Here is a 22282-nt window from a genome sequence, read left to right on the forward strand (position 1 = left end):
TTGCTATAATTCCAAAAATATGATAAGAAAAACACTGTTAAAAATTCACTGTAATATAAAAAGTTACACAATTCAAAAGAAAGGAAAAAACCTTTTAGAAATTTCTGATTTTGTTTTACAATATACGGCTCAAATTGTAAACATTTTCTTATTAAAAATAATTAAAATCTCTAAATATATTTTTCATAACCATGTTTCTTAAATACTTCCATGTTTTTAGTTGAGCTCGGACATTCCTGACATTTATCCCAAAATCACATTTTGTTTGTCAGTCTAATTCTTAAATTTGGATTTAAAATATTTTTCATTTCAAATTTTAATACTCAAATCCTCATATATTTTGATTTAAAATTTAATATATATAATTTTTTTAATCTAAAAATATTACATTTTTTATTTTTAACTTAATATGTATATTTTTTTAATCCAACAATATTACATTTTTTATATATGTTAAACGATATTTTAAACTATAGTTCAAAATTTAAAAATTTGAAAATGTCAAACATTATAAATAATTTTAACATCAGCTTTTTGACACATAAAAAACTTAATGTACTCAAATTTAGTATAACGATAAATTTTAATTTTACGTTAAAATAATTTAAAATCTAAAAACATATTTTTCTTTATAATCAAACGTAATACACTCATATTTTGTTTTATTATTATTTTGAGAGGTGAGTTTACTTCCATAAGAAGCATGTCCATATGCAATGCAAAAAGAAGAAAGATGAAAGACTATATCTTTGTCAGACTGCCAAATCAATCACTCACTTTGCAAATTTCATTATTCTTTATCATTCAATCATCTTCTTTTGCATATGGAATCGACCACACAACTTTTCATCTTAACTTATTGTTAGGTATACCCTCATTCTTCAACTTAACATTTTAGGTGAGAATTTCCCTAAATATTCTTTTACATAACAATAATAAATGCTTTTTGAACGTTTGTTAACCTTGTTTACTATATACATATTATTTTCAAAAAGTGTGTGGAGAAGTTTAATGGAATGTGTATCACAACATGAGTGAAAATTTTAATTGTAATAAGTGAATATGGACTCTTTGATAAATAAGATTAACCATTAATCGATTTGTTTGTTCCGATTAATCAAAGGGTTAAATATATTTTTGGTCCCTCAAGTTTAAGTGAAATTTAGAATTAATTACTTTTCCAAACTTTTGACTAATTTAGTCTTTCATTTTTTAAAATGCGTGAATTTAGTCATTTTAACAAAAAAATTCGTTAAGTTTATGTGACATTTCGTTTCAAGCACATTTCATGATAGTATTTGAATTGTTTGTTTACACTGTTTGACACATTTTTGCTTCAATGTTAACTCAAATATTATCATAAAATGCGTTTATAATATCAAATAAACTTAACAAAATCTGATAAGAAGGACTAAATCTACGCATTTCAAAAGATGAAGAACTAAATTAGTATAAAATTTCGAAAAAAGACTAATTTCAAATTTCATTGAAACTTGAGGGACAAAAATAATTATTTAACCCTTAATTAAATGATGAAAAAAGTTAGTCTAATTTTAACAAAGAAGCTATCAGTTGTCATTTTATTTTTGTTTGTTAAACTACTTAATCGAGTCGAATGAATTTATAGTTTTAAAATTTATGTTAATTTTGAAAGAGAGATAATACATAATTCTACTAGGATCTGGTTTAGTTCGTCAGAGTTTGAATTAGAAATTTATAGAACACTATTCTTTTTTACACAAATAGAGTAAATTTTGAGAGTTAAAACATTTATAAATACTTTGCTTGTGGTGCACACATAACTAGAAGAACGACTTAGGTTTTAGGCTTAAAAGTAGCTACTAAAGATATTACTACAATAACATTGTTTCACCAATTTGAGTTAGATTAAAATTAAAGAATATTAGAGACAATTTTAAAGTTTAATTCTCTCGCACGATACAACTTTTTCTAATATTGGAAATAATTCATAAGTATATTTTAATGAAAAATGCATTATATATAAGATAAAATCTTCCATCTTATATAATACAGGTATGATAATCTTATATACACAAGAATTGCCTGCATTAGAAACATATTTAAATTAAATTAAGTGACCATAAATATAATTATCAATAATAGTTAATATTTTAAATTAAGGATGAATAAATATTATAGGAATATTTAAATGTGACCGTAAGTGCTGTATGCATATGTTGATGAAAGATTGAGTAATATATAAGAAAAAAACTCATAAATTCATTATTTTGAATAAGAAGTGGTGTTAATATATGTAGATTGGATTATATTATTGATGTTATATTTACACAGGTAAATTTCCTTAAAATACTTATCAATATCTGTGATATATGAGTCAATAGTTCGGTTTAAGGTATGTTCAATGTTTCGGCTATAGGGACCTAGCATCTACTTAGAATACTCAATTTGTTCTTATGCTCTTCTTGCATCAATTTCTACCGTTCGATCCCCTTGCTCTCTCTTCCGTTCGGTTTCTTTTCGCTTTCTCTCGCTCGGTTGTCCAGGCGATCGGGATACCTGTCTATAAGGTTTCAATGCTTAAATAAGGTTTCGATGCTTAAGTCAGTTCAAGTTCATTCGGGTAAGTGCAATTAATAATGTAATAAATGCGAAGTGGAAGTCTTCACCACCAATTTACCTTTGGCTCCTATTTATAGTTTTTGACATGGACCCGTGATTAAGGTTTTCTTAATTATGGCCCAATTGCTTTTTACTTGATTACTAAATTGTATTACCTTAATTTACTTCTAGTTTACTGATTTAGTTTTGGTGTAGCTGCTTGATTGAAGGGTCGTGCATTCTGACGGAGATCCCCATAATTGTGTTACGACGACAAAATTTCACTAGAATGAACGACATAGGCCATTCGGTCGTGAGCTCCCTTAAATCACTTTGGAGAAATTGTCACATCAACAACCCAAGAGATCGTCCACCTGTAGCGAGCGGCCTTCGACCACTTATCCTTGAGCCGCCTAACTGATGGTCTGACTGGAGATGTCGATAGGTCAAAAAGGTACATTTATTTTAACATTTGAGATTCTATACACAAGATAAAGAATTCTTGAAAGTTAAATTCACTTGTTTGACAATTTATATTTTACTTTTTGTTGAATGTCAATCTATCCAAAATGGTTGTTGCATTCAAAGCAACACCATGTATGCTTTTTCTTTAAATGATCTTATTCAACCAAAATAAGTTGAAAAGGTTAAGTTCGAATAAACTTAATGTCTTCAACTTAAATCCAAATACACACTTAGTAACTAACACAAATACAATATGAATGAAAAATATGTTGGAAGTTGTACATGGACTAAAACAAAGTCAATTTAAAAAATACAAGTGAATATAAATGTTTAAGTTTGTCTGATCGAATTTAACTTAAACTTCGATCTTTAGAACGTACGCAATAGAAATAAAAAAGAAAACATAATGTGTGAAAAGGAGAAGCAAAACACAAAGTTTGAATCCATGGTCGTAAGTTGTAATTGTTAGAAAACGACAATGAAAAATAGTAGTAGCCGTAGGAGAGTGTCCGTGATGAGCGAGGTGATTAAGAGAGGCAGTATTAGTATAGTGCCTTGCTTGGGAAAAAGCAAAAGCTTGGTAGTAGTGGGTGGTGTCAAGTGCATGTCCTTTTGCCAATATGCAAATTTCTTTGGTCAAAACAAAACTCTCTCCATCTAGAATTAGGGTTCATCAATGACCCCACCCCCACCTTACACCCCAACCATTTTTCATTTTTCTATATCCATATTATCAGACTCCAAATTTTTTCTTGGATTTTTTAGTACCGTCATCCGTTAAGCATTAACATATACTATATTAATGTTTTAAAATTTTTTAATATATTTTAAAATTTTAGAATGACTATCAATATATTTTGAAGACACAACATAAAAACATAATATACTTTAGGGTTAAATATGTTTTTGGTCCCTTATCTTTCTGTAAATTTTGAAATTAGTCAATTTCGAAATTATAGACTAATTTAGTCCTTTATCTTTCAAAATACGTGAATTTAGTCATTTTAATAAAATTTTGTTACGTTTATTTGATGTTTCGTATGCATTTCAGGATTGTATTTGAGTTGTTTATACTATTTGACACATTTTTGCTTTAATGTTGAGTCAAATACTATTGTGAAACGCGCTTAAAATGTCAAATAAACTTAACAAAATTTGATTAAAAAGACTAAATCCACGTATTGCGAAAGATTAAAGACTAAATTAATCTAAAGTTTAAAAATAGACTAATTCTAAAATTTACCGAAAGTTAAGAGACTAAAAACATATTTAACCCTATATTTTAAAATTTTTAAATCAATGATTATCGATATTATTTAACCCTATATTCTAAAATCCAAATTATCCATCAATATTCTATTATGATACACTCATGCATGAAATTAACTTTATCTCTTTTTTCATAAAATTGGAATTGACCTTACACCCAGTTTTTGTCGTATAAGAATTGGGTAGCTACCTAGGCTACGTCCTTGATTACTTAATTTCCATTTTGCTCTGATTGCAACTTGCTAATTATAAACAGTGAAATGGTCCAATGTTTTGAATGCCCAGTTACTATTATTGAAAGCCAAGAAAGAAAAAAAGGTTAGATAAGGAAATTTAACTTCCATTTTAGTTTTCTTTTGCACACAGCTCAGCGACCTACCTGTACCTATCAACCATAAAATTCCGAAGTAGTTGCTCACTGATCGTTACTTCACTTCGATGCACCTTCAATGGAGAAAAATGGAGCATCTTTTCTATGCCAGAAAATGGACGACACATTCAACAAACATTTATTTTATTAAGCATTGGAATCAATAACTACGTTTTCAATTGCCAAGTACGCACACACTTCAATGCCTAACTATTCAATCACTACAAAATTTACTCTCAAGAAAGAAAAACCTTGAATCACACTTCAGAAAAAGTTACAATAGTTCAAAGATTGTTATAGAGATTATGAACTTAAGTTCGTGCTGTGATGTAAATTTTCGTCTGTGAAAGAATGATTGTGTGAGAATTCTTATAGTGTATAAAATAATGTAAAATCTTTGTACACTGTACATCAGACATTTATTACTGTAAAATAACATCCTCTTATATAACATCTCTCCCTTCAATTTATTTTTTTACTTGCTTCATTTTTTTCTAAACTTTTATCAAATCCTTCTCGATGAATATCGAAATATCATAATCTTTCTCTTTCAATGTTTCTTTCTAACTGTCCAAATTAATTTTCTCTCTCAATATACTATATATGGAAAAAGGTTCCACACTAATAATTAGATATTTTGTCTTTCCTTGGTGATTAAATAAAAGGCATTGATACCCTTCGTTCAAAGAAGTCTTAATTTGATGGTTGCTGTTCGAAAATCTAAACGGGAATCATTTTTAAAAGGGTCATGTGTATCTTATTTGCAAATAAATAATTTTTTTTTGGAGGAACGATTAATGTGAAAATTTTTATTGATAAAAAATAGATAAAGAAAATTGATTAAAATTTGTAAACATGTTCTTAATGGCCTAATAAGAACCGAACGATAATTTTATTGAAAATTTTTAGGATTTTAAAAAATATGAGATATACAAGAGATATATTGTAGGAACGAATGTGTGTTTTACTGTATTTTATTGATATATCCTAAATATTAGGATAAAATGTAACATAATATCAAATATAAAATATTTACAATATCTCATTCTTAATATAAAATAATAACTAATTTCTAAAATTAGAAGATATTTCTAACATTGAAATTTTTTAAAAACTAATTTAAATAAAAAAATATAGTAATATAAATAAAATAAAATATTTGTATGACCTATTGATATCCCTAGTCAGATCCTTGGTCAGGTGGTCCAAGTATAAGCGGTCAAAGATCGTTTTCATAGATTGTTGATGTAGCAAAATCACTCCAGAATGATTTTGTCACATCAATAACCCACAAAATTATATGCCTGTAACGAACGGTCTTCGATCGCTTATTCTAAAACCGCTTAATCGAAAATTTGACTATAAATATTGATACAGTACAAAATAAAAAAAAAAATGGATGCAATGTTGTGATGAGGCATTTTATAGCGCATGCCGAGGTTGGTGATGGTTTGAGGATGTCTCTCATCTCATCATGGATCTGCACTCATTAAAGTATTAAAAAATGATGATGCTCCTTCTATTTTCCATGCCGGTGTGAAAACAAATATGCAAAACTCCTTGTTCCGTTTTGACCATTGCCAACGGCGCATTTCACCAAATTTGACCATGAAATTATAACTTTTTTAAAACAACAAATTAGTTCATTTCAAAGTTGTAAAAAAGATAAAAGTGTAAAATGTGTTAATTTGTTTGAACCGATTAGTCTTATGATTGGTGAAGCGAATATGAATATGACCACTTAGTTTTCGTCGTCTTGTCGCTGTCCTCTTCCCATGCTCTCTGCAATTCCTCCCCACTATCACTTCCCCACCTCCATACCCAAACAATCAAAAATCACATGCCAATTATATTCTTTTTTATTTTCAGAACAAATTAAATATCTAAATTACCTCAATAAATTTAATAACAACTCAGATTTTTTTAATTACACTATTCTTTTCATGTCAGGGAGGACCATTATATTTAATACTGCAGCATCAATTATTAAACTCAATCAACCCTTCACTAAATTAACTAATAAGCATACATCATTACAAGGTTTAATATAGTCAATTCATGATTTGCTTTTTAAAAAATATAATAAAACAGATTTTTATAAAGTGACCATACGCAATACGCTACGAATCATCTATATTTTATATTAATGTTTTTTTTTCTTTAAAATATATAAACTATTGATTCCCCCACTGGTTAATATGAAAAAAAATTATATTTTAAACAAAGAAAAAAGTAAGATTTTTAGAGTAGTTACAATGAAAATGTTCTTTTATAACACATGACAACGTAAAGTTTTTTGAAACTCACCGTATAAAGATCAAATATATTTTAAATTAATTTAATGTTGGTTTAGGCTTTATTACTAAAATATAGTTAAATAATTTTAAAATATTAAATATTTTACAATAAAAAACTATAACTAGAGATATATGTTATGATTATGTTTCAATATTAATGAATAATAAATAAATTTATATAAGATACTAGTGTAAACACAGGCGCTATCGCGCCTGTGAGTACGCATTTTTTGAATTATATTAATAATTGATGATATTGTAATGTTATTAATTTAATAAACAAAATAACAAAATAAAAGTATATTTATAAAAAATAAAATAAAATGTACGGAGAAAATAAGAGAAAAATAACTGTTGATGAATAGTAAGAGAAAAAAAGAAAAAGGAGATAAGTAAATAATTTTATAAAAACTTGTAAAAGTAACCGTTAAATTTTAAAAATTTAATAAATAATTAAATTATAAAGGGTAAAGTTGGAATTATGAAATGTGGACACAAAAGAGGGAATCCCCTTTATATATAGTTATAGATTACGACATTATTTTCCATTTAAAATTTTAAACTAAAAGATTTATGTATAGTTGTAATTGGTTTTGATCTCATTAAGTTTTCCAAGTTGAAAAGATTGAACACTAAATCGTGAGTAAGCTCGTATAAAATATTAGTATCTACTTTTAATATAAAATTTTAAATTAATCAATTTATAAATCTTTCTACTTGTACATTTTGTTTATGTTATTTTTTTTCGTTAATGTAAGTCTTTCGATTTATCTCAAACTTTATTTTAATTAGTTTAAACTATATAGTTTATATTATAATACCATAGTGGAGAAGTATACACATGTAAATGCATTCATACTTAATCCAAATTGAATAGATACAATTAAAAAGGGTAAAAGTAAATTTTTTTAAAAAAAGAAAAGAAAATAGAAAGAGAGTTTAAGTAGGTGAAATTGTGGTGTTGTGAGAAGCAATCTAGCGCAACAGTGTGTAGACCACAGTTTACTTGTCTCGCGGCAACATTGTCCGAATCCGTTGCTTATGAGACACCTCTTTCTCTTTCTCTCGCGCATTTTAACTAACAACACTTCTTCTAAACTCTAATCACTTGCTTAGTGTGCGTTCCCTTCACCATTTCAGAACAAACAAACGCATTCGCTTCACCTGCGTGTGGCAAAGTCGTAAAAATGGAGCGGAAGCAAGGGTTCTTCTCCGCGCTCAAAGACGAGGTGGTTCGCGGGCTGTCGCCGGCGCGCTCACGCGCCAAGAGCCCGGCAAGGAGCTCATCGCCGATGTCCTCGCTGCTGCGGCGGCGACGGAAGCACCACGCGCCGCCGCCGGAGCTCTTCATCGCGAGATCGGGCAGCCTGAGGCCCGCGGAGGCGCTCTCGCCGCTGAAGGAGGGACCAGACGGAACCGACGGCCATGACTCGACGCGCGGAGAGGGAAGGTGGGGTCAGTGGATGAAAGGGCCACTCGCGAGAGCACCCTCTGTTTCCTCCTCCTCCTCGTCCTCTTCCTCGTGCAAAAAGTCCGATCTGAGGTTGCTGCTTGGCGTGTTGGGTGCTCCACTCGCCCCCGTGCACGTGTGCACCACGGACCCCTTCCCTCACCTCAGCATCAAAGACATCCCCATTGTTAGTATCTCTTTTCACTCTGTTTAACTTTTGTCTTTTTGTTATATTCCCAGATCAAATAGTCTTAGGTTTATGACTCGTTTCCATAATCTTAAATTTTTTGTCAATTCTTTTTTCAGTTGTCTAAGATCAGTAAATGTTTTACCTTGTTTAGCATTCTGTTAGGTCACATTTGGAAAATTGAATGGAAAATGTGTGTGTAGAGTGAAAGGGGATAATATAACTGTTGATCTTGTCTTGTGGTTTTGTTGCAGGAAACTTCGTCTGCTCAGTACATATTGCAGCAGTACATTGCTGCTTCTGGGGGGCAGAAGCTTCAGAATTCGATTAACAATGCTTATGCCATGGGGAAGGTGAGGATGATAGCCTCTGAGTTTGAGACAGCGAACAAGGTCACGCGCAGCCGGAACTCCTCCAAGGCTGCCGAGTCCGGTGGGTTTGTCTTGTGGCAGATGAACCCCGACATGTGGTATGTTGAGCTTGCTCTTGGTGGCAGCAAGGTTCATGCCGGTTGCAATGGGAGACTAGTGTGGCGGCACACGCCCTGGCTCGGTGCACACGCCGCCAAAGGGCCGGTTCGGCCTTTGCGGCGCGCCCTTCAGGTGAGGCTGTAACCGTACTGTGTCAGGGTACTGCTTAGTTAAATTTATATTTGGGTACTTGTAGGAGAAGAACATAAGAAGGAAAAATGGATTGGGTTTCTTCCATAAGCTAAAATGATATGTAGACAAGATTTTGTGAAAGTTCTCTCATCTAACTTCTACAAAATTTTAACTGCATAAGTTGATTTTGATTTATGAGAGAAACTAAAATCATTTTACGGTATTTCTTTTTTTACAAGTGTATGTGGAAAAATTTATCTAGCGGGGCCTAGGTTGTTTACATTTCTGACTACTTTTTGTGTCTGCAGGGCCTTGACCCACGAACGACTGCAAGCATGTTTATCAATGCAAGATGCATTGGGGAGAAGAAGATAAATGAAGAGGACTGTTTCATCCTGAAGCTCTGTGCAGACCCCTCAACATTAAAAGCCAGGAGTGAGGGTCCAGCGGAGATCATAAGGCATGTTTTGTTTGGGTACTTTAGCCAGAAAACGGGGCTTCTTGTACACTTGGAGGACTCCCATTTGACCCGCATTCAGAATAACGGTGGTGATGCAGTGTATTGGGAGACCACAATAAATTCCTTTCTTGATGATTACAGGCCTGTTGAGGGGATAATGATTGCTCACTCGGGTCGTTCTGTAGTGACGCTTTTTAGGTTTGGGGAAACTGCTATGAGCCACACTAAAACCAGGATGGAAGAAGCTTGGACGATTGAGGAGGTTGCGTTCAATGTTCCTGGTCTCTCCTTGGACTGTTTCATTCCTCCATCTGAGCTAAGGTTTGCTTCCATGAGTGAAGCCTGTGAGCTTCCTCAAGGTCAGAGGGTGAAGACTGCCGTGGCAGCAGCTGCATACCATGCCAAAGTTGCTCAACTACAAAAATCGCATGAAGGAAACACTAATAACATTAACTGGACAGTGGATGTTTAGCTAAGAGGAAGTTCTGGACTAGCCTAGGCGTCTAGTTTTTTTAACTTTTTGTGAACTATCTGACAAATTACTGCAGGTAAATGGTAAGATTGCAGCAGGGTTGTCAAGAGTTTTCTGCTGTGGGTCATTGCCTCATCAAATTTGTAAATAGAAATGATCAGTCGTGGATCCTGGAAAGTGAATTTCTATACTCTGAGTTTTTGGTGGATGATTATGTGCATCAAGGTTTGTTTTTCCCACTTGCTTTCCATCAGTGTGAAATTGGGAATCTGCTGATCATTTTATAAGCTTTATAATTCCTGTAGAGTTTTTTTTTTTCCTGTGAAAGCATTAACCATGATGCTTGGAAATCACAGTTATAACCTTGATTTCGTCAGTGAAAACGTTTTGGCCTTGTGTTTCAAGGGCCAGCACTTGTGAGGTTTAATATTGATATTGCTGGTGACATCCGTAAGGAAATTTCTTCCATCTTTGGAGGAAACTATATATCATTGAAGAACTTTAAATATGTTTAGTGCTGGTTGTTATTATGAATTGTAAACCTAGTAGCCAGAGTAAGTAGAAGCTAAACTATTCATAGATCTAAATTTTATGCTTTTAAAGGACATATATATTGACAAAGCTTGTATCAATATTTAATTGTAACTGTTAGAAATATGTCAAGATTTCCTATATTATCAGAACTGTTCTTTTCTATTTATCTTCTCCTTGGATGATTGTGTTTTCTCATATATTATGTGGTATAGTGGCCATCATTAATGCCTTGGATATGGTTGAGATGTCCACATATCGCTTTCAGGATCTTCATGTTTGGAGATAATTTTTGGTTGGTGTGTGTGATTTATTCTAATCGAAACCTTTTGGGAAACTTGTATTCTTGAGCATACCTTTTCCTTATTCGTTGAAATTTATTATGACTCACCAATTTTTTAGTGCCATCCTTGATAACGAAGGAGTGTTTGGGAATTTTCTTTCAGCAATGAAGTCAGAGTAAATTTTTAGTGCAGATAAAACGGCAATTTAACATGATTTAATGTCTTAACCTTTTTATTAAATTCCCTCTCATCAGATTCTAAGTTTCACATATGGGTGTTAAGTGTGGTTATGTTTTTTTCGAAGTAATCTTAAACCAACATAAAAATTACATTTTATTTGGTAATCATGTGATAAACTTGATTTTCATTCTAATGAGAATTTTAAGTTAATATTATATAGTATACATTTACACCGTATATATTTATGGAAATCGAAACTAAATGATAAATAAGTAAACGACTAAAGAAATAAGAACCTGTGTTACTCTGTACTATGATATTTTGTGATTTGGTTCAAGCACAAATTGAATCAAACTTTTCGGTTTGATATTAAATAATCTACTAAAGTTTAGCTAAAGTTGTTTACTTTGATATTTTCTTAATCTGTCATTGTGTTTACTTTGCATTGGTTAAAGTTCAACATCCCTATTTCATATATGATTCTCTGAGTCGTGGAGTGTTAAAATTATTTTTGTTACCCTTTTGATCCCTCAAAAGAATTTGAGGCTGAAAAGTGCAGTGAGAAGATTCTTCTTAACTTTATAATGAAAAAGTAGAAAGTCCATTACTCAAAGCAAAAAAGAGTAGTGCATTTACTTTCCTTCCTTTTCCATCCCTTTCTTGGATTATACATAGCTTGAGCCTTCCAAAAGGTTATAAGTATTTTCTGAAGCTATTTTTGTATGTATTAGGTGAAAATTTATGTTTCAGTTAGCAGACCTGAAAAAACCTAGTTTGGTAAAATGTGTACTTTTATATCCAAAATGTGTTTATTATTTGGTTAATTGGCATGTTTAGTTTAGAGAATAAAAGTGCCTGTTTTTGGGGACAGATTTTTTTTGGTAGTGTTTGAATTTCAAATTTCTTGAAGGTCAATTTCGAAGAGAATAGAACGTGACATAAAAAGTAAAACTGGGCTTCTTGAACTTCGTTATTTTCTTGAGTAGTTCAGTTTCTCTTTTCCACTATTAGAGTTATGTTCACATCTTTCGGCCGTACCACATGCGTTGAAAATTACATGAGACATCAAGTTCGAACTTTAATAATGGTTCAGAGAACTTTAGTTTCCATTAAAGGCAATCATCAAACAAAGAAGAGAGACACGCTACTAATAATGGTAAAACTTTATTGCTATAAATCTTAATATGTATTGTTTTTTTTTTGAATTTGTCTTTTAACTTATTATATTAATATTTTTCTTTTCAAGTGTCAACTATGATCAAAACTGTAAAAGCCTTTCACCCCATTTTGAGGCGGAGAAATGGAAAGATAGAAATAAAAATAATATACAAAGAAAAAGTAGGAAAGGTATAAATCATAGAAAATGGAATGAAAATGAGACAGTTCAGAAAAATGAGCGCGCATGATAACTATTAATACTTGACATAAGTAATAAGAAAAGAAAGAGAAAAATAATACTTTGATACTTCTTAAAAAAATTACACCCATACTGTAACTCATTGTAATAATACACCAATATACATTAAAATTTTAAATTAAAATAAAGAAAATGAAATTAAAATATTATTATTTTGAGTTATTAAATGAGTGTTTTCTATTGATAGGTGTCATCATATCATTACCTAAAAAAAATACAAAATTTAGTTTTATGGTCTACTATCACTAATGGTTAAATAAGTTAATCAAGTTAAATTTTAAAATAATTAAAAAATTGTAAAAATCTCAATAAACTCAAATCTCACTAGTATCAATTAATTAAAACATCTATTTTACATATGTCTCAATAATAAAAAGAGAGAAAAAAATATATCTTCAATAATGAAGTGATTCATGATTGATGTTCGTGAAGAACGAGGAAGAAAAATGATCAGGTTAAATATCTCTCTATGATCATTATATTTAGAGAAGACTTCTTTAATGTATTTGTTGCAAGGAGGATGTTGTCCCGCGATAGACATAAACACAACTTTTGAGAATAATTCAAATGTAAGTCAAAATTATCACATAGAGTAAAAATGCTAATTAAACAACCAAAAAACCATATAAGTTCATTGTTTCAAGATTTTGACCTATCAATTGACATGAGTTTAGTTCTTCGTGATCAATATCAATTCTTTGTATAGATTAAACTCATATATATATATATATTCTTACACAAATATTTGTTATTTTTAAGAAAATAATTTTGACATTTTATTCTTGTAATTTTTTAAAATGGGGAGAATTTTAAAATAAAAAATAAAAATTGCAATAGAAAAAATAAATTTAAAATAATTAATTAAAGATGTTGAGATTTACCTTTTCAAATTATTATTATAATTCTTTAAAAACCCCTTCCAAAGTTTTTTTCAACTTTGAGAATAATTATCATCATCAAAATAATTACAGAAGTTAATGAATTAATAACACTTCATATTCTACATTTACTTTCATAACCCAAAATGATATTATTTTATTTAAACCACTACCTTATTTTTCAAAAGTCCAAAGTTAAAACTATATTTTCTGGCATACATTTTTATGTTAAAAATTTTATTAGAAAAAGCACAATACCTTAGGATTTTACATTCTTATTTTAGGTGTAACAAACTCAAAAGCTTTCAAGCAATAAAACACATACAAATTAACTAGAGCACCAGAATGTAGCACGACTTACATCCATATGACACAGCTTTTCTTTATGGAAGAGTGAAAATAAAAATGTCAAATAAGTGTAATTAATGTCAACAACTTTTTTCAAACAAACTATTATACGAAAATAAAAAAACACAAAATTATTGTATTGTATGTTACAAGAAATGTCTAAGACTCACGAAAGAATTCCGTTAGAGATAAGACAATTTAAAACTAAGTTTACTAGCCAGGTTTTTTTGTGTAAAACGTTCTTCGATGAACAACCAAACATGATAGTAATCTGAGTTTACTGAAATAAAAAGAAAGTTGAAAGTAACCTAAGTAAAAAAAATGGTACATGCTCTTGCCTATGTTTTGTGCTCTCTTTGTAAATTTATAATGCTGCATGCATTCAGTTTCTGTGGTTGCTCCTGTAGTTGGGAGATGAGTTTATATGTATGAAGTGACTAAAGAACCATAAAACACTGGTTAAATAACATAAGAGGTTGAGCACATAGAAGTTCAGATATAAATTATACTCTATTTCATCAATTACATCAAGAAGACATGTATAATACCCATTACAATATTAAATAGGCTAATTCCCTTTAGCAGAGAGCTCTTCATGGACTATTAAAAAAAAGGGAAGGGAAGAACAGATTGAATAGCAGAATAACAAAAAATTGTGGAGTTGCCTTGAACTATGCTAGACTCTACTTGTAATTCCAAAACTTAACTCAGAACCACAAAATCTAACCTATATCTCCTGCTCAAGTGTCAAAGTGGGACTATATGAACTTTTGCATCAAAAGCTTGTCTATATACCCCGTGATGTCTGCAGCTACACATTTATAGATTGTGTACTGATATCTTCCTTCTACAATGTGTGGAATGCAATTAATGCTGCAGGATACCAATAATAAGTGTAAGCCACGATAAGATAATGCATAGTGGACAAAATTATACAGTCATCGAGAATAGACTAAGATGTGAGCACAAGGGTGTTTAGTGAAAAAATGAAAATCAGTAGGTAAACACAACCAACATAATGCAAGCATGTGAGGCAATGCATAGTGTGGACAGACAAAACTTCAAATAGTTATCAACAATGGAACAAGTTCAGCTAAGAGTGTTTAGGGGAAAAGAAAAGCAGTGAGTGAATACAACAAAACCAACTAGAAAATTTTGTTAGTAAATTGAAAAGGGGTAAAGTAACCATAGCTACACACTTCACATACCAGACGATCTGTACAGGATATTTAGAAGCACCCATAATAGAAATGAATGCAATTGCATAATAAAGTTCAATAAATAATAAGAGTAAGAATAGAAAGAATAATAATGTAAAGTTCCTCAATTACCAAAGTGGTAAGTTTTTAATAAGAAATTCCATGCATCTGCATATAATTATTATATAGCAAACGTACAATCATACCAACAACTCACCTATAAAACAAAGGAGAAAAAAAAGCCAAACAGCAATTCGAACCGGCTGTCTGTATTGAATTTGGTATTGAGATCTTTGAAGCTTTCTCCGAATAGCACCATACCATCCATATTGATGCTTGTCATAGCATTCATCACAACTATCAAGGCCACTCTTACTTTCACAGCTTGCACTGTTGCCCTGTTTTCAGAAAAAGTAAAATATATTACATATCAGTAATTCAACAAATGTATCAAAAATCACTCAAGCAAGTCATCATTATGAGAGACAACAAGTGCAGAGTACATACCCTATTGAATTCAGCTGTTGGAAGTAGTGTGCCATCAGTTTCTCTATGATGATCCACTGTTTTCAGCTTTCTATAAGCATTCCTAGGCCACTTCAACTTAGAGACTGATTCCATGGAACTAAGAAATCCTGATAAACTGGGTGCCTTATTATGCATTGGACCAGAAGAACCACTTGAGGAACTCCACTGCTGTGCATCATCATGAACTGAAATTTTCCAAAATCCAATATCAGCATTAGCACTGACTACCCTGCGATGCCCAAGTGATATCTCCTCCTTTGATTCACCCCATCCAGATGAAACATGAAAATCCTTCGAAAAATTAGTCACTGGTGGATCTTCAATGTCCATGCTGTTAATTTCTGGTTTCCCCGAAAGAAATAAAGCAAGCTCATCCTTTTCTCCTTCGTCTAAACGCAACCAAGGCAGAGATGCATGGCCTACTGATTCACTTATCGAATGCTCAACTTTCATTATCTTATCCTCAATGGCAGTGATAAATTGTCGGTGCCTACTTCTCGCTTCATCACTTGAAATTTTGCCATAACTTGACATCACTGCCCGCTCAAATTCCTCTAACTGCATGTTCAAACAAAAATGTCATCATATCCCCACTTCAACAACAAAACACTTCAAATGAACTAGCTATTCTAGTAGACATTCACCATGAGTAGGAATTACCTGCCATTTGGCAGTGCCAAGTGCAATATGTAGATCTCTACACACTTCATCATAGTTCCACATGTTGGACGCATCTTTTGTTGCGTGTAACCATATCCTATACGTAGATTCCATCCTTCAAAAGCACAAAGATAACAAATCAACAACAAGAAGAAATTACATGATTGTGCACACAGATAAACCTAGAAATTTCAATAATCAGCTTCCCAACTCTTCGAATTCAGTAGAGTAGAGAAAGGAACAAATTAAATCATGTTGTACTTGCAATACCTAAATCAGTATATTTCCTCTTCAGTATAAAATAAAAGCACAAAACTAATTGGAACAAAAATCGAACAAAACTCATGCAGATGGGTATACCTGTCTGCAGACTCTTGAACTTCTTCGGCGGCGTTAAAGTAAGGATCCTTTTCCCACCGGTCAAAACTCGACGCCATGAATAAATTTAGTTCACCAAAAATTCTGAATAATAATTGAAAACAAAATTTGAGAAAAACAATGAACTCAGTGTCTAAAACCCTAGGCGATGAAATCTCTGATGCAGTGATCAATTAATAAAATTGAACTATGCGGGTGAGCCGAAAAATTAAACGCAGTAAAGAAAAGTGAAGCGAAGGACGAGGGATCCGTGAGAACGAGAACGGTTCTGATTAGTTGTTAGTCGGAGGAGGAGAATGAAGCGTGTCCCAAACGTAATTAATAGGTTGGGACTAAGGTTGTTCTCGTGATCTTCCTTAGATGTTTTTCTCGCCAATTTTTTATTTATTTTATTTTTTGGATGCGGATAATGAACGCGTAATAATGGTAATGTTTTTCAAACGTTTGTAGTGGTCAATAAAGTACTGCCTCATCCTGCTTCGCTTTGCTTTCTCTCCATTGTCACCAAACAATAAGTTTTATGTACACTGTTATTTTACTACCTAATTAAAATAATATATATATATATATATATATATATATATATTTATACTCATTCACTTAGTTATTTTTAATTTATCTTTTATAATATAATTATCCACATACTTTCTAAAAACTAATAATAACTTTTATACATATTTATAAACTTATTTTAAAAGTCAATTTTTTCTTTATTTTTTATATATTATTACATATTTTCTCTTTTTTCATTTATTTCTATTTTATTTTTAATAAACATAAATTTATTTTTCATTTTTAACAAATTTTTCATTTTTCTATTTTACTTTATTTTTTTTATAAATATAAATTTATTTTATATATTAATAATGTTACGATATCATTACTTATTAATATAATATCATAAATATTTTAAAAATATATATTTACATGCGTTATCGTGTTTACACCGGTATCAATAATGATAGTAATTTTTTATTCTTTTATAGTTTTACGGTACATTGTTTACAAAGTAAATAGAAATTGAAAAATTAAACTTTGAAATTATTTTTATTCAATTTCATTTCTGTAAAACAAAATATAAAAAGGCAAATTGGGAAGATAAGATAGGAATAATTGATACAGCCAGTAATCCATAATGATACATGCAGATGTGCGATACTTTTTTATGTACAATTATTGTCGTTACAATTATTATTATTCCATGAGTTAAATATATTAAACGAGGCATTTTTCTTGGGCCACACATTTTTGGCAGGCCCATATGAAATCATGTCCAGCTGAACGCAATTGGGCTAGCAACCCTATGCTTTCCATCGGTCCATTCCAAACGCGCAAAGCTACTGGTTCCGGAGGGCATGGACTTGTATGTAAACGACACCGTATAGCTCTTCTTCTCGTACTCCTGCGAGAAACTCAGCGTCTCCGGTTCCACCACAATCTTCACATTGGAATCCCCCAACGGCACCACCGAAGCTTTATACGTTCCCGGAGCTCCGACGTTAGTCAAAACCCTAGAGTACTTCACAGTATTAGGAGCATCCGAACCACCCCCAATACCCGAAGCTGTCTCCAAAGCAACCGCAAAGGAGGGGTAGTTGAAATCCTCCACTCTGTACTCCCTCTTCGGGTCACACGTAAAGTCCCTCCTCGCAGCAAGTTTGATTTGAAACGACGTGTAGTTTAGCGCGCAGAAGAATCCCAAGTAGTCTTCCACGTTGGCATCATACACCAGACCAGGATCAAGGGCCGCCACGGGATTCACGTGTCCCGCGCCATAATCAAACGGTGTCGCAGGTTGTCCAGTCGCAACATCTTCAATTGCGGCGCCGTTTTTGTAACTCGTGTACGCTGTGGTCATGAGTGCGGATCTAATAGCCGCAGGGCTCCATTGAGGGTGCGCGCCTTTGACAATCGCGGCCAAGCCACTGACGTGAGGGCAAGACATGGAGGTTCCGGAAATTATGTTGAAGCTGACATGGCGGTCGTCAGCGGTCAACCCGGTCGGTCCAACCGCGCCGGTCCAACCGGCTAAAATGTTGACCCCTGGAGCTATTAAATCCGGTTTGAGAATCTTGGGCGTGAGAGCGTTGGGTCCTCTGGAGCTGAAAGCCGCCACAACGGGAGAAGGTTGAACCTCCAAATGGGTTCCTACGAAAGCAATCTTGGCGGTGGGATTTGCAGAAGAAGAGACGTAACTCTTAAGAATCTGACTCGATTTTTGGCCCAGCGATGCAGCAGGAAGAAGATGAGGGTCAGCAACTAACTCTTCCCCGTAAGCTTCATTGTTGGCCAAAATCATTCCAGCACCTCCCGCGAGCTTCACCACCAAACCCTTTTCCACTCTGGGATTTCCCCCTCTCTCGCATATCACAATCTTCCCTGAAACCTTCTCAGGATTCAGAGAATCTTGCAAGCAAAGATACCCAACAGAAGAGTTACTCGCGTTGCCGGCGTAAACGAGAGGAAGCGGAGAATCCGGCAAGGGTTTACCGCTATAAAGCGACGCTCCGGCGTATGTTTTTCCGTTTCCGAGCGTTATGTAAGCAGGGAAATCGCGGTCTAAAGTTCCCGCTCCCACCGTGGTTATCCACGGCGCCACGTTGGCTAGCGTTGACGAACTGGGCCCGCCGTTCCCCGCTGACATGGAAACTAAAATTCCGTGTGACGTGGCAGTGAAGGTTCCAATCGCGATAATGTCTCTGTAATACTCCATCAAGCTTCCCCCAATCGACATGGATAAAACATTCACGCCGTCTTCAATGGCCTTGTCGATCCCCGCGGCTATGTCGGAAGAAAAACACCCACCGAGCCAGCACACTTTGTAAACCGCCACGCGCGCTTGCGGCGCCATTCCACGCGCCGTGCCCGACGCCAGACCGAAGAAGCTAGCTTCGGGAACCACAGAGCCTGCCGCCGTGGTGAGCGTGTGACTCCCATGCCCCTCGTCGTCTCTCGCTGACTTTGACTCTGTACTTAAGTCAACAGGTCCAAGAGCGGCTTCGTAGCCTTTGGAGAAAAACCTGGCACCCACGAGTTTTCTGTTGCAGTGTGAGGAGTTCATGTTGCTGCCAACTTCGCACTCGCCTTTCCACGTGGCGGGTACCGGGCCCAGGCCCGTGTCGTCGAGGCTCTTCAGCTCGGGCCAGACGCCGGTGTCGAGGACTCCGATGATGACCTGGCTCTGTTGCTGGGACGCGGGTAAGAGCGTGGTGCTTTTGTCGAGTCCGAGGAACTGCGGTGTTCTTGTGGTGTGGAGTTTGTATCGAAGTTCTGGAGTGACCGAGAGGATTCCTGGTTGGTTGGCGAGTGTTTGTGCTTCTTGGGGTGTGAGCCTGGTGGAGAAGCCGTGAACTACGTGTTTGTAGGTGTAGAAAATCTCTGCGGTGGCTGATGCTGATTTGAGGGAGGAGTCGAACCAGTTGAGGTGGTCGGAGAAAGTTGAGGGCATGGTGGACTTGTCCATGTGGATTATGTAGGTCATTTTGGCATGGCTTGGTGTTTGGTTTTCTTCTGCTTTGGTGTTGGTGCTGAGCAGCAGCAGAAGAAGAAGAATGGTTTGCACGGAGTTCAGAATTAGCGTCTTCATTGCTCTGTTTTGGTTGTGTTGGTTCTGATTCAGGGATTTGTGAGGTATTTATGGTTGAGTTGAAGTTCAGCATATGGATAGAGATTGTTTCGCTGCCATAGGAATATAAGAGTTTATAAAATGAATAAGAAATGCTTTTCTTTTTCTGGTATCTCAATTTTTCCTTTTCCTTTCTCACCCTAGACAAAATACTCTGTTAGTCACTCACAGTTGATAAAATTGGTTAAGAAGATGCAGATTTCTTTGTACCTCTCTGTTTTTAGTCGTAGAATGTGTTACATTACATCTATCTGTTTCCTGTATTTTTTCCTTATATTCTGAAGCACTTAAAAATGTGGTATTATTTATTCTCCATAATGTTTTTGTTGAGACCTGCTTTTTTAGAAAAAGAAAAAGAAAAAGATTAAAAGAAAGAACTTAGTTGTTTCTTTATGAGGGAAAAACACACGTACATGGTGGTGGTGCAAAAGTCTGGACAGGTAAGGGGACAAAGAAGCTTTTTCGATGACGTCATCCTCGTAATTCTACTTTATTTAAAATTTTAAACAAATGCATTATGAGAAGGAATAGTTGAATTACTGTCAGCACAGTACTAAAATGAATTTCTGCATGATCTAAAATTATCTTCCTTTTCTTAAGTGATCATACACAAATATTCTATTTTTTTATTCAAAATTTATCCAACATTAATAAAAAATAATTTAGAACGAATTAATTAAAAAAGTAAAAAAAAATATTAAGTGTTAGAAAAAAGTATGAAAATTGAAAGGTATACACAGAATTTTTCCGGAAAACAAATCTTTAAGTGAGGGGAATTCTTTTTAGTATCATTCTTTTGATAACAAAATTGAATTGGATTTTATTGTGAGTGCATTTGTGTGTTAAGGCTTCGTTTTAAATTAATCCGTTTCAATCGAAATAAATTTTTTAAATTAACCATATCAACCATTTAAACCTAATTTGTTAATTAAGCGTAATTGTTTTATGCATGTGTTATCTTTTATCATGTGAATGTATTAGATAACATTTTGAATAAACAATGAAATTCCATTAGCTTGATGAACTTCACAAGTCATAAGGTTCAAAATTTCTCACCTACTTTATAAGTATGTTTAGTGGAGAAGCAAATAAAATGTAATAAATGATTGTGTTTTATAAATTATTGAATTCGGGTACTCTCTTATGTATTATCAAATAAGGTTAAAAACTTTTGGACAAAGATATTCAATCAATGAGAATTCTCAAAACACAAGATTCTTTTTTTTGACAACTATGGTCAGGTCGGTAGTGTCAAATTCAGATTACGTCATTTTCATCTATTTAACTGCTGAAAGCATTTTCTACCAACAATCCACTCATTTTACACACAAAAAGAAGCTTTCTATATTTTGACAATATTTTTAAATAGCTTTTCTAATATCAAATTATATATTAATTCTCCAAGATCAGAAATAGTTTTTTAATTTAAAATTAAATATGATTTTTATTCTTCAAATTTAAGTAAAATTTGAAATTAGTTCCTTTTCGAAATTTTAGATCAATTTAGACCAATTTAGTCTTTCATTTTTAGAAATATGTAGATTTTGTCCTTTTAATCAAATTTTGTTAAGTTTATCTGGCATTTCAAGCCTATTTTAGGTTGATATTTAAAATGTTTATACCTTTTAACACATTTTCTCTTTAATATTAGCTCAAATATTATTGTAAATCGCATTTGAAACGTCACATAAACTGAACAAAATTTTGGTTAAAAATACTAAATTCACATATTTTTAAAGATACTAAAATTCAGATTGGTCTAGAGTTTCGAATGGGAACTAATTACAAATTTTACTGAAACTTCAGGGACAAAAACATATTTAACTCTTTAATTTATAATAAGGAGAATCATCTTTATAACACTTAGTTAAGAGTGGAAGCACTCGATAGTTAAGAGTGGAAACACTCAAACGCACATATTATACCTTATAATACGACCATTATAATAATATATATATATATATATATATATATATATATATATATATATATATATTGCACACGATTAATATTATACGTAATATCTATAGCATATTATAATATAAAAAAGTATAATTATTAATAAGTGTAGTTATTAGATTGATAGATTTACTTAGGTGAAT

At 32.9% G+C, this 22282-nt stretch overlaps 2 protein-coding genes and 1 pseudogene across 3 annotated transcripts; 1 reads left to right on the forward strand and 2 right to left on the reverse strand.

The window, feature by feature from the left end:
• The first annotated feature begins 7972 nt into the window (after positions 1 to 7972).
• Positions 7973 to 10852, forward strand: LOC114194599 (uncharacterized). Its single transcript, XM_028084936.2, has 3 exons — positions 7973 to 8618; positions 8873 to 9220; positions 9529 to 10852. Exons 1-3 carry the CDS (start codon positions 8169 to 8171, stop codon positions 10150 to 10152), a joined length of 1422 nt encoding a protein of 473 aa, XP_027940737.2. The 5' UTR covers positions 7973 to 8168; the 3' UTR covers positions 10153 to 10852.
• Positions 10853 to 14266: 3414 nt separating this feature from the next.
• On the reverse strand, positions 14267 to 16898 carry LOC114194630 (uncharacterized). The gene is made up of 5 exons (XM_028084978.2): positions 16538 to 16898; positions 16178 to 16292; positions 15497 to 16075; positions 15207 to 15387; positions 14267 to 14663 (listed from the first exon to the last, which is right to left on the reverse strand). Exons 1-5 carry the CDS (start codon positions 16612 to 16614, stop codon positions 14638 to 14640), a joined length of 978 nt encoding a protein of 325 aa, XP_027940779.1. The 5' UTR covers positions 16615 to 16898; the 3' UTR covers positions 14267 to 14637.
• A 677-nt stretch (positions 16899 to 17575) lies between these two features.
• Positions 17576 to 20375, reverse strand: LOC114194429 (subtilisin-like protease SBT1.7 pseudogene; annotated as a pseudogene). The gene has a single exon (XR_014984231.1). The product of XR_014984231.1 is annotated as a subtilisin-like protease SBT1.7 pseudogene (transcript).
• Positions 20376 to 22282: the final 1907 nt, after the last annotated feature.

Source organism: Vigna unguiculata, chromosome 8, assembly GCF_037176805.1.
Source record: "Vigna unguiculata cultivar grain cowpea cultivar isolate G323 ecotype 2 chromosome 8, ASM3717680v1, whole genome shotgun sequence".
NCBI lineage: Eukaryota > Viridiplantae > Streptophyta > Magnoliopsida > Fabales > Fabaceae > Vigna > Vigna unguiculata.